The following is a 12001-nucleotide window of genomic DNA, read 5'->3' on the forward strand; positions in this document are numbered from 1 at the left end:
CCCCCCCCCGAGTAGGTACTTAGTATAAGAGGAAGGAGTTTCGGGTGATGAGTTGATAATGCTGTCATCATAACTGAAGTTGAGCTAATGACGATGTCACACCACTCATCGGTACGGTATACATAATAATACATGCCATTGGGTGACATTCCACGTGCGATACTGTAATCAACTCAACTACTCGAGACCATCTTCTCCCAAACCGATTCCAGCTCTCCTGGCAAGAAGAATTTTATCAAGCGAGCCAAAGAGCAGAATAATCTCGACTAACATGTTACCGCGGCTCGCCGTCCAAAGCTCCGGTCTAGTCGCCCGAGCAGCCCGATGGCCCCGACCGGCCTTCCCATCCGCCGGGCCCGTTTCCCGTGTTCCGGGTGTCTCTTCTACCTTCTCTTCTACCATCACGCAAGGGCGGCCGCTCACCCCATTCCGTGCCGGGTCTGCCTTGCACCGACCCAATGTTATGTTAGAGGACGAGAAGAACGGTTTTGGATTCATTCGCCATAATCCTCGAGACCCCAAACCAAGGAAGACTTCAGTCACTGAAATTCGAGGGCCCTACTATTCCGTCATGGGCAAGAACTACCTCCAGGATGTGCTCGAGACGTGAGTGAGAGATGTTCATGCTCTTCCACCTCACAGACTCACAGTTTCCTTTATCAAGCTAACTGCGGCCTTGTGCAGTATGGGCTACTACGTCGACGGCCTAAAGTTTGCAGGGGGTTCCTTTTCTCTCTTCCCCGAAGAGAAACTCCATGAACTAATCGCTCTGGCTCACCATCACGACGTTTACGTCTCAACTGTACGCACTCCTTTCAAGATCTTCCCCGAACACAGGAACTTTTACTTAACCTCAACTCTCGTTGGCGTTTGACAAAAGTCGTGCGACTAATGAACCCCAAAGGGCGGCTGGATCGAGCATATCCTAACCCACTCAGCCAACCCACAAAACGCAGTCGACCGCTACCTCGAGACCTGCAAGCGAATGGGCTTCGACGTCATCGAGCTATCCACCGGCTTCCTGTCCCTCCCGCCCGACGACTGGCTGCGCCTCGTCGACCGGGTCCGCGACGCCGGGCTGACCCCGAAACCGGAAATCGGGATCCAGTTCGGCGCCGGCGGCGACACGGCGGCGTCGGAACTCAAGAGCATGGGCCAGTCCGACCCGTCCAAGGTCGTCAACCTGGGGAAACGCTTCCTCGACGCCGGGGTCGAGCGCCTCATGATCGAGAGCGAGGGCATCACGGAGAACGTGGAGACGTGGCACACCGATGTCATTCAGACCATCTTGCGCGACTTGCCCATGGAGAAGGTCATGTTTGAGGCGGCCGACCCGGCTGTGTTCAACTGGTACGTGCGGGAGTTTGGGATCGATGTGAACTTGTTCGTCGATCATTCGCAGATTGTTCAGTTGAGCGCGCTTCGGGCCGGTATCTGGGGCATGTCGGACACGTTTGGGAAGGTGACTAGCTTTCGCTAGAAGGGGGTTTGGGGGGGGCGGGATGCTGAAAATGAAGGCAAAACAAGCACAGGGGTTTGCTTGTAGAAACACGGTGCAAGGGCGTAATGACGGTAATGGTACAATTAACGGTAATATGATGATATCGAACCCCCGAATCTCTGTCATCGAAGAACGAGCGCTTCCCGGAAATTGTTGAGACGTGGCATGCCACAGCTATGAACGCTACTAGGTCAGTATACATAAAAGTTGGCCATCTCGGGGTTCATCTCCCTCATCTTCTTATTCTGTCTCCGCAGCATAATGCGCATGAACCAAGCCAAGACAACAACACCGGCAGAAAAGGCAATGCTCGCCATCCAAGCCGGCAGGTAGTGAGGGTGATGCGATTGCGGCCACAGGTACGGCATGTACACGGACGAGAGGTTGCCCAAGGTATTGCAAACCGCGATCGCCACGGCCTTCTTCTCGTTGGTCTGACCCAGGGAAGCGGCCGTCCAGCCCAGAATGACGTTATTGATGCCGAACGAGAAGCCGACGAAGAGGAAGATGCCGACCATGCGCGCCGCGATATTGTACGAGACGGCGGGGATGATGAACCCCGCCACGACGATGGTCTTGCATACGGTGGTGTGCCAAGTACGCTCGTTGAAGCGGCCCGAGCTGTAGGCGATGGCAACGGCCATGACGGCGGCGAAGAAGTAGGGCGGGAAACACAGCACGAGGGTGATGGTCCTCTCGTAGCCCAGGGTCTCCATCACGGTGGGGAGGAAGTTTTGGAAGCTGATCGACGAGAGGTGGAAGTTGTACATGAGGCAGAAGACCCAGGTGCGCCAGTCTGAAAGGGCCTCGCGGAGTCCCACCCAGACGCTGGTGCCCTCGCGGTGGTCGGTGGTGTCAAGGGCAATACGGTTGTGGGCAAGTTGACGCTGCTCGGGGGTAAGCCAGCGAGTTTGGAGGGGGTGGTCTGGGAGTAGGTAGAAGGCGAAAACTGCGACAATGGCGGAGACGGCGCCTTGAATGATGAAGAGCCTAGAGTAGTGAAAAGAAGGTTAGAAGAATGGAATGTAATACGCGGGGGCAAAAAAGAACCCCCCCCCCCCCATGGATGCTGAGAGGGCAGCGAGTGGTGGCCGGGTCTTTAACTCTTACCACCTCCATCCTGACAGTCCTCTGACACCGTCAAGACCGGCAAAGACACCGGCAGCGATCAATCCCGAAAAAGCACTCGCCAGCATGTTGGCAGTGTAAAAGAGAGACATCCGGGTGGCCATCTCTTTCCGGGTGTAGAACAAGCTAATGATGTAGAGGGCACCGGGGTAGAACTAGGGAGATGTGTTAGTTAAAACCGTTGCTGCCCTGTTGCTTCAAAAGGTTGGTGATTGAACGCACCGGAGCTTCGGTAATTCCCAGCAGGAACCGACAGGCAACCATGCCGCCGTAGTCCTCAGCAAGGTAAGTGAGCAAGCTGACGATGGACCATGCAAAGCAGAAACCAGCCATGTACCACGATGGTCTGATACGGTTCAGGAGCATGTTCGAGGGTACTTGACCGCAAATGTACCTGTGTATGGGGTGTTTGATATGTTAACAAACCCGGTCTCATAATTCATTCGTAAAGACCAATGATCAAATAGCCAACGGAGGGGAAGACCGGGGTTGGCACAGTACCCGACAAATAGAATGGACACGCATGTGTTGTACTGCGTGCCCTCCAAGTCAAGGTCGTCCTCCAAACCGTTCAGTCTGGCGTTTACCAAGGCGGTCCTGTCGAGATAGTTGAAGAGATACATGAGCCAAAGGATGGGCTATACCACGTGTCAGCAAAAAGAAGTCGGAACCCGTGGCGGCGGGTGGGAGTTCCTGCTCACCAAGATGAAGAGGTCTAGTCTCTTCACCAGGGCAATCTCCCTGGGATCAGTCTTGTCGTGGGCACCAAACTCGTCGATCTTCTCCCTGATAGGGACCTTCTGGTAAGTGCTGTCATCTCCTGTTGTGGTCTGGCGCTCGAGTTGGTTCTCGTTCAGCTTGGCTGTGGAGATGACGTCCGAATGGTTAATACCGGCAGTTGGCTTTTCCGAAGCCATGGTTGAGTCTTATGAGGATTTGAGCCGGGACCCAAGGAAGAGCACAGGGAAAGAAGTTTAACAAGACAGCGTCGTATAGAACAGAAGACGGCAAATCGAAAGAGACCCAGAAAGAACAAAAGAAGAAGAGCAATTGAGACCCGTTGGGTGGTGATCGACTTCGACTTTTTATACTTGCTTCCTTCTTTTATATCTCCCAGTCAAACTAGGGGAGATAGGTAACGCTGGGATCACGGAGATGGAGCCGACGCGGAGAATTGCGGGGAATCCCCACCCAAAATTCGCATCCAGGTTGATATGCGGGATAGAATGCGGGGAAGTGGTGGGGGTCTCGTGGAATCTCTTCCGTGTTCGCTCAAGCTTGGCGCCGGGTTAGGTGCCGGCGTCCGTACATCGCACCAACTAGCCTGGAAGGCATGCTGCACTACAGTCGGTTTCCTGTACTTTTTCGGCGTAGCGCCTATATATTCGAGGGAGGTTGATGGGAAATAAAGGCTGACAATAGCCCGCCTCGAACTTGTAAATAAGGAATACATCGACGGGCAAAGTGGGATAACGCCGCAAAAGAATCGAAAGAAGTACACGTGTAGACCAATGGTCCAAGGACTCGGCTGAGTGGGTCACGGATTACAGTATCACCCTTTTGTTTTGCCAGGGGCTAGTCTCGGTAGCTCACTGGGTCAAGGAATAAACCCAGGAATTTTCGAAATCAACAGAAACCCACACGGGATAAAATTAAGCTTAAAAACGAACCAACCGCCTTTGCAGCAGTGTTCTCCAATTGTGGACTTCGTCTTATACTGTTATACCCGGCCCAACCAACGAGTCTGGTACACGTCGTGACCTCTCATGTCGGATTTATCAGCAACACCAAGCACCACCGGGACAGGCGACCTGGCAATTATGCTGCTGAGAAGAGTGCAAACAATTTCTCCATGCCCGACATATATTCCTTGCTCTCGGCAGTGCTGCTCACAATATCAAGGGGAATAAAGAACGCTACTGAGCCGTGGTGCGGAGACAGCTCCACATTTACCCCTCACAATGTGGGGGGCGAATAGTATTCGGTCAACTCGCCGACCCAAATCTCGGAAACGGCGCCGACACCGGTCACACCAATATGGCAATGTCCGGCACTTTGAAAACGCCACCTCTAGCACAAAGCCCTGGGCTCTTGGTATTCTTGGAATATACATGTAACTACCCCTGTTGCCAGTTCAACAAGAATTTGCACACGTGTAGTAGCTTATTTGAGGCGCCACTGTCGTAAGTGGTAGGCATTGACGAGAAAATTGCCAAAACAGGCTAGGCAGTCTGTCAATGCCAGCCGCTTGGATTCAGGTTCCCACAACCACGTGCCCCCTTGGTACAGACCGTTGCGCGACCAAAGTAGGGTCCCATTTCTGTCACTGCCTCCTCGACTCTTCGTCGAGAGGCAAAGAGCTATTGGGTACATGTACGGAACTCATCCCCCTTTTGCCAGACATGTGTAAAGCGTACTCAGGGCCTCGGGCCGTGTCGCCTTACTGGCAGCCCGGATGAGCTACAGCCTACCCGTGCCACGCGCCGTTGGGAACACAGTCGGATGTCGTTCCTCGACCGACTCCAGAATAGTGTCAATTGTTACAAAATGCGTGAGTAGCGCAAGACAACCTTAGAGATGGTATCCAGTCTCCGCCCTTGACTCTCTACATGTAATAAAGGGGTATTCCAGCAGATACACGTGGTCAACTCCCCCGATCGGAGCATACCGTGACACGAGCCCACATAGGTAATATTAAACATCATCCAGCATAGCACTCAATATACATATACAACCTGACCTGACATCCGAAGATAGTTGAGGATACCTATTGCAACCATACCCAAGCCCAGTGGAACAATGTCCTCCAGTTCTCTTTTGTGAAGCCCTCGTCAGGGAGCTCCAGCCTTCCCTTCCGCTTCTCACTAGCGGCCTGCACGGCACCGCCCAAGTCTTGGGACCTTTCTGGGCCCCAGTCAGAAAAGCGAAGCCCGTGTTTTCGCAATTTGTAACCCATAATGAGAAGAATAAATACGGGAAGCTAGGTGGTCTCAGAAATCAGTTTCTTGCGTTCTACGACACGACGTCGTGTCCAATATTCTCTGTGGCCACGTACACTGATGTAGGCAGAGATAAATTTCCTGATGTTGAAGGGCTTTTCCAAGAACGCCCCCACGCCGTTGAGCAACATCAAGATGCCGCAGGATACCATTCCGTAACATGCTTTGAGCCATTGGCCGTGCGACTTGTACGGATACAGTGGGTTGTTCCGGTCGTAGCTGGCAGCTTGGACCTCGGATGTGGTCTCGTACAGTTTGGCATCCTCGAGACTATGTGAGCACAAGAGTCAGTTGACTCACAGATCAAAAGCCTGGCCTCAATTGCCAGCGATTTGACGGAGTAGGGGAGGACTGACGTCTTATAGAAGCACAGATACGTGGCGCAGATGGTGCCGTACACAATCAGGCACGAGACGGTGCAGTTGTTGGCAAGTTCGTCCAACCTCTGAAATAGGGGTTAACCTCTGTTCGGTTCAATCCTTGCTTTCTTGCATTACCACAGCGTATGGTCATGGTAAAGGTAACTCAAGAAGGGGGGCGGGGGATATACGTACGGCGCCTGGCGAGCCTGAGCGGCCCATGTACCCGATAAACATCACTCCAGAAGTCACCATGACAGCGCGCATGGGAACGCCAGACCGGCACTGCCGCAGCCGTCTCGTGATGAACTCGGGACCCGTCTGGCCGCGCAGCGCCAAGGTGTGCAGCACCCGCGAGGCGATGTAGAGGGAATTAATGGCACATGTGAAGGACGAGAAGACGAAGATGGCGTTGAAGGCGTGAGCAGCGGCGGGCATGCCGGCCTCGACGACGGCGATGATGAAGACGGAGCGCGAGCCGACGGACTGGCCGCCGCCGTTGAGGAAAGGGTGGTCGGTCGGCACGAGGAAGGAGGCGGTCAGGACGCAGAGTGTGTACAGGGTAATGATGCGGATGTTGATCTTGCGGGCGGCCATCTTCATGCTCTCCGAGTCGGAGAGGGCGCGGCTCTCGGCGGCGGTGGCAGCGACGATGTCCATTCCTACAAAGGAGAAGAGGACGTTGATGAATGTTGTCCTGGGTGCATGAGGCGACGGCCAGTCAGCGTAAAGCACAATCTGGGCTTCTGAAGGCTAAATGAAATAGCCAAGCTTTGCAAAGAGGCTGATTCGGGGAGATGGGTGACACTTGACGTCTTACCAAACTCCCAGGAGGGTACCGAGGGAGCCAGTAATGACTCGTTGAACTTCGTTATTCTCGTCGCGTACTGGATAACCCAGATTAAAGAACCAGTAGGGTGCGTTCCAGACTTTGAAACAGCACAGATCAGCTTTCCCGGTCAGCGTCAGGGGAGGCGTGATAACATACACTTCGTCCCTAAGGGGGTGTCATAGTACGCCTCTGGTCTCGCTATAAACCAAGTTAGGACCCTGGACCACTGAAAGATGAAAATTCGGAAGAGTTAGGTAACTCACGCGTAATGACACCAAGGACGAGCATCATTATAATGAGCACGACGATAAAGGCTAGTTTGATGCTTCCGAATGCGTACTCCAGTTCTCCGAAGTACTGAGGGATGTTGTGAGTTGAGAGAGTTCCGGTTCCGAGGAGAGTATGATAGTAGAGTTAAGAGAAGCACCCCATCAAGAGGGTGAAAAGGCGAAAGACTAAGGAGGCTCACTTTGGCGGGAAACAAGTTGACAATTATTACAATGACGAGGAACACGGTGATCCAGACAGCATTGTCAACGTTCTGGCCGGTCTCCCAGCTGAGAAAGGTCTTTCCGTCATTGTAAGAGAACCCGATAAGATTCGAAACGGCGACGAGCTGAGCAGCGGCGAGGACAGTATAGGCAAACCTGAATCGTCACATGCATGATGTGCAGTCGTCAGCAAAGACTGGCCCAGAATCGCCCAAACACACTTCCATCGACTTCACCGTTCCTAGTGACTGTCTTACCAGTACATCCAGCCAACGGCCAAGCCGACACCACGATCGAGGAATCGTCGGGGAAACTCCATCATCGGGGCGTTGACGGGCATCAGGGCTGTCATCTCGCCCAAGCTGGAGATGACGGACGAGATGACGGTGCCCATTAGCAGGTAGCACAGGACGGCGCCGCCGGGCCCTGCGCTCGCAATTGACCTGCCACTTCCGAGAAATAGACCTAGATGTTAAGAATGCAATTGTTGTGTAAGTTGGGTTTTCCCTTTCGTCTTCTTCTTTTTTTAGGGACTTCGCGGCGACGAAAGGGGAGGGTCGGTACCATTTCCGATTGTTCTGTCAAGAGAGTTGAGATGACGGCAATGGTAAGTCGAGGGCCACGACGAAAAGGATATTCAACTGCCTATACGGTGTACGCACCCAGAAAACGCTATCATCTGGTTTTGCAAAAACACCAGTCAGTTTTATTACTCCGGTGGGAAGTGAGTAAGAGTGTGTAGGGAATGAAAGCCGCGATGGGACTCACATTGATCTGCCTCTCATTCAAGACGCGCCTAAAACACCAGGACAAGCACGCGTGAGTATAAAGCATTCATGTTGCGAACGGTTTGCTCGATACACTCGATTCTCGGTGTGAAATCCGACGAATGAAGGGCGGGTTGTTGATGTGCTATTGAGCTGCTCCGTACCATAGACTCTCACCTCGACGTTCCCTCCGCTCGTCGTTGGTAACGGCCTCGTCCACCTCGTCCGGATGTGGGGAATGACCGTTGTGCGTCGCATGGTGCAGGATATGCGAGGTGACGGCCGTTTTGTGCTCCATGGTCAAGACGAAGATGAGATGGATCATGGGGAGCTTCGTCGTTGTTGTACGAGGAGTCGAGGACCTCTCCGAGTCCCAATTCGGCGGGGACGGGTGAATAAGAGCAACGGCAGACCGCAAGAATCAGTCCGGAGGACTGGCCAGGGTCTCTTCTTGAGCCTTATACTCCGGCTTTGACAGATGTCAGCTGCGAGCCTAGCAGTCTTGACTCTCGAGACTTGGACCACTCGCGTCAGAGATGTTCTCCCCATCGTCCCCTTTTGTCGTGTCTTATTTTGCAGTGCATCTGTTTTCATCTCCATTACCCGCAGCCGCCACCTCCACCCACCCCAACCTCCCTGATTCGGACCAATATGTTGCCGGTGAGGGCACGCGAGCTTGCATGGGTATATGCAGCAATTACTATAATTACGTTGTAGTCTGTACGTTGGTGGAAATTATCTCGTGTGCGACGTTGTAACGTAGACTTGGCCCAGACAGGACTGGGGGCCCACTGAGGAGTGAAGACCCACCAAGCGCGGATACCTATATGTACCGACATGGATAATCACTTCGCAAAGTCCCAAGAAATAATCAGCAATAATATATATCCCTTTCCAGAAGTGCGGAGGCCCTGGCCGATGTTGTACTTTCTCTTCCCATTCAATTCTTAGCTTCCCTTGAGCTGTTTCACATGTCTGCCGATGTCTTTCTTGTATCTTATATGGTATTCCGTATTCGAGGTGAAATCGAGGCGTTATTCCTCCTGATGTCCGTACTGTACCAGCTAGCCTTGTTCCTGTCGACGCGCAAAGACGCATGTAGCCTACGGGCCCCCCCTTCTTCCTGGATGCTTGCGGCGGCGTCCTCGGCACAGGGATCGGTAAAGGTCCATACATACTCCGTACCCGTCCATCCATTCGAATTTACGAAGTAGGAAGTAGGAAGTAGGAAGTAGGTAATTAGTGCGACATGTCAGTGGTTTTTATGGTCCCATTTACACATGATCCGCCGTGGTGAACCGGAGGAAATCAATCACATTCATGGTTGTGGCTAAACTAGGCTGATAACGGTAAAGCATCCCTGAATACATCAGCCCAACATGCCGGGATGTACGAGTGAAAAAATAGAAAAATAACCATGCCCCTTCTTTTCGGGCATAGTTCATTGTTTCACACACCCCCTTCTTCTTTTTTTTCTTTTTTTCTTACGTGAAGGCCTTTGTTCGTGTCATCGTCAACTATGTTCTTTACCTGCCTGTGCTTTCTTTCTAACCTCGTACCCGGTACTCGAGTACAGACGCACATTATATCGACATCGGACATGCCTACCTATCGCATACCACTTCAAGACCACATCTACACAAGATAAGAAACATACTTAACTACCTACTCAACTCGGCCAAAATATCGAGCGTATCTGAGACGCCTAGAAGGACAGTCCGCCAATGACTGGGCTTTATACACACGTGGTGGATGGCGTAGCTGCGGTGTAACCCTACTCATCCACCGGCTTCGTTCGAATCGTACCTACCGCCAAGTAAGTAGCGAAGAGCGAAGTACGGAGTACAGTTCTTATAAGTTATATAACTTCAAGCTAATTACAAGGCACCTTGCTTGAACAAACCAAAACACCAACACATGCAAGCTAGGTACTTTAATATTAACTTACAAGTTACAGATGGGTGTCAACCCTCGTTGGATGCACTAGTTAAGCTTGGATTCTGAACCTTTAGTTCGTACATGTATTCTGTACACATATGAGTTTATTGCATGCCCACATCTCTTCCCAATGTTCCCGCGGTCCACTACCCAAGTGCCCCTCATTCCTCCTCTACTACTCCGTACCTCTAGTACACTCGGCGTGTTGACACTCTTTGGCTTGGCTCGAAGGCAGCGCTGGGGCGAGCTGTAGGTATGAAGTTTGAGTTCTCCTACAAGTCCTCCCCTACCATCTCCAATGCGGGGTCTATCACCATAAAATACATACCTCCATGTCATGGTTTTTCAGCCCCTCCTTGAACTCTTGGTGACGATTTACCTATATCCATAGATGATCTGTCCGGAACTGACGCCCGAGATCCTCGACCCCTCCCCTGGCCCTATCGGCTCTTCGTCTCTTAGTTATCCTTTTCTCTCCCTTCCACCTCCTTTTCTCCCCTTACCCTCTTTCCCTCTCCGCCTGACCTTGATCATCTTTTGCCCCCTTTTATTTCTCCCACATCACCAACAAGTCATAGCTTCAGACTCGGCCCAAAGACCTGCCGATCATCGTAAGCTCGTTGCTCCTTGTCCTTTGCCCTGGTACTTAATATGTCAGTCTGAGAACTAATCGTCCTGTCTACCTTGTATCGTATAGTCACGAGATCGAGTCTGGTCCAATTGATTATCACAGACGAATCAAGGCCCAAACAATCCAACTGGGAAAGAAAGTCAAAACGAAGGGAACAAAAATAAAATAAAAACCGAGATTAGAACCCCAGCCCCGCGGTTGACACAGCTACCGAAGGTACTGACCAAAACTAAGGTACGTGACCTATCCGGTACGCTCTTGTACGGAGAGTACCGGTCCCTACAACCCCACTGTCTACAGCGCTAAAACAGTACGGGGTCAGGTGGTCCGTGTCTCTCAAAGCATGCCCTAAATATGCCCTAGACGTCTACTTCTCTTACCGACTCCCATAGGTAGGCTCCCACAGCAGATCGGATAACCTACCGATCCACAGCATCGGGCCTCTCTCCCAAGGCTCCTCCCGGGCTCCTGCTCCCCGGGACGACGCTCCACTGCCCGCGTCCCTCCAGCCGAATCGAATGCCCCGCCCACCTCGAGATGTGCTCGTTGACGCATATCAAGACGCACACTCTTGTCAGTCGTGGACCTTGAGCCCCGCTCCCCTCCTTCCCAGGTCGTCCACATCGTGATGGCCTCGTCAGGTCCATCGTCTTCCATGTTCGCCCTTTTGGTTGACATCTGGAGGCACCTATCCCTTCGCAGCGACGTCGACGATATCATACTCGAATTACTCGGCCGTTTCTCCCTGGAACGGATCCACGCCTGCGTCACCTCTCCCTCCGAGAACAACAAGCAGGCTTACCAGCGTCTCGTGACGGCGCTTCTCTCCCAGCTCAACGTCATTTTTTACCTCCAACGTCTCACCCTGCCCTCGGAATCCCGCCAGGTCAGCCGCTTCCTGGGCTTCCTCGTCAGCTGGGAGGTGGCTCTTCGTTCTGCCGAGTTCGTTCTCCAGGTTGTCACCGAGGGACGCGATAGCCTCTGGGACGCCCGATCTATCAGGGACAAATGCCTACCCGAGTTTCTACTCTCTGTCCTCCGTTTCCTCTCCCTCCACCCTCGCCCTCCCGCGAACCAACGAGTGAGAGACCGCCGCGACCGCTTTGCCCGCATTCACAAGTCGCTCGAACTCGTCGCCGACGCCTACCCAGGCCCCAAATCTTTCCTGCTGGCCGTATGTCAGGAGGTTACCGGCCATCTTCAGGAAGATTCCAATGCTTTTGCGCTGCCCCATCGAATGCGCCACGAATTGCCCAATTTGGCTTCGGAATTGGTATGTCTGTCCCTGTCTTTCTCGTTCTGGCTAGACCCTTCAGGCTTCATATGATTATCGTCAGGTTTTGAACGACAAGACA

General features: G+C 52.7%; 5 protein-coding genes across 5 annotated transcripts in view; 3 read left to right on the forward strand and 2 right to left on the reverse strand.

Annotated features, from left to right (window-relative positions):
* Positions 1-324: 324 nt before the first annotated feature.
* On the forward strand, positions 325-1480 carry SODALDRAFT_336005 (putative sulfonate biosynthesis enzyme; the record flags this gene model as incomplete). Its single annotated transcript, XM_028612558.1, has 4 exons — positions 325-376; positions 411-606; positions 685-802; positions 905-1480. The coding sequence occupies 4 exons, from the start codon at positions 325-327 to the stop codon at positions 1478-1480; spliced, it is 942 nt and encodes a 313-aa protein (XP_028470002.1).
* Positions 1481-1692: 212 nt separating this feature from the next.
* On the reverse strand, positions 1693-3546 carry SODALDRAFT_336006 (MFS general substrate transporter; the record flags this gene model as incomplete). Its single annotated transcript, XM_028612559.1, has 5 exons — positions 1693-2491; positions 2612-2784; positions 2852-3023; positions 3131-3267; positions 3331-3546. 5 exons carry the CDS (start codon positions 3544-3546, stop codon positions 1693-1695), a joined length of 1497 nt encoding a protein of 498 aa, XP_028470003.1.
* Positions 3547-5149: 1603 nt separating this feature from the next.
* SODALDRAFT_287269 (proline-specific permease) lies at positions 5150-8641 on the reverse strand. The gene is made up of 13 exons (XM_028608565.1): positions 8242-8641; positions 8079-8106; positions 7973-7989; positions 7875-7888; positions 7568-7775; positions 7289-7466; positions 7083-7176; positions 6976-7017; positions 6808-6916; positions 6183-6684; positions 5985-6073; positions 5685-5898; positions 5150-5609 (listed from the first exon to the last, which is right to left on the reverse strand). The coding sequence occupies exons 1-13, from the start codon at positions 8400-8402 to the stop codon at positions 5397-5399; spliced, it is 1869 nt and encodes a 622-aa protein (XP_028470004.1). The 5' UTR covers positions 8403-8641; the 3' UTR covers positions 5150-5396.
* Positions 8642-10305: 1664 nt separating this feature from the next.
* SODALDRAFT_326378 (hypothetical protein) lies at positions 10306-10825 on the forward strand. Its single transcript, XM_028610150.1, has one exon. The coding sequence runs from the start codon at positions 10407-10409 to the stop codon at positions 10683-10685; it is 279 nt and encodes a 92-aa protein (XP_028470005.1). The 5' UTR covers positions 10306-10406; the 3' UTR covers positions 10686-10825.
* Positions 10826-11274: 449 nt separating this feature from the next.
* The window catches only part of SODALDRAFT_336008 (hypothetical protein), a gene marked incomplete at both ends in the record, with an annotated part of 3936 nt that continues 3209 nt past the window's right edge, over positions 11275-12001 (forward strand). The window contains one exon of the mRNA XM_028612560.1: positions 11275-11919. Coding sequence (XP_028470006.1) covers positions 11275-11919 — 645 coding nt within the window. The remainder of the gene's footprint in view (positions 11920-12001) is intronic.

The sequence above is a fragment of the Sodiomyces alkalinus genome, assembly GCF_003711515.1.
Source record: "Sodiomyces alkalinus F11 unplaced genomic scaffold SODALscaffold_1, whole genome shotgun sequence".
NCBI lineage: Eukaryota > Fungi > Ascomycota > Sordariomycetes > Glomerellales > Plectosphaerellaceae > Sodiomyces > Sodiomyces alkalinus.

Bases quoted from the DNA above. Each gene is read 5' to 3' on its own strand.
- SODALDRAFT_326378 (XM_028610150.1), top strand. From the start codon at position 10,407: ATGATCTGTCCGGAACTGACGCCCGAGATCCTCGACCCCTCCCCTGGC.
- SODALDRAFT_287269 (XM_028608565.1), bottom strand. From the start codon at position 8,402: ATGATCCATCTCATCTTCGTCTTGACCATGGAGCACAAAACGGCCGTC. The intron at 7,018-7,082 runs GTGAGTTACCTA...CTTGGTTTATAG, and splicing joins CGTCCTTGGTGTCATTACGC to CGAGACCAGAGGCGTACTAT. The intron at 5,899-5,984 runs GTCAGTCCTCCC...GTGCTCACATAG, and splicing joins TATCTGTGCTTCTATAAGAC to TCTCGAGGATGCCAAACTGT.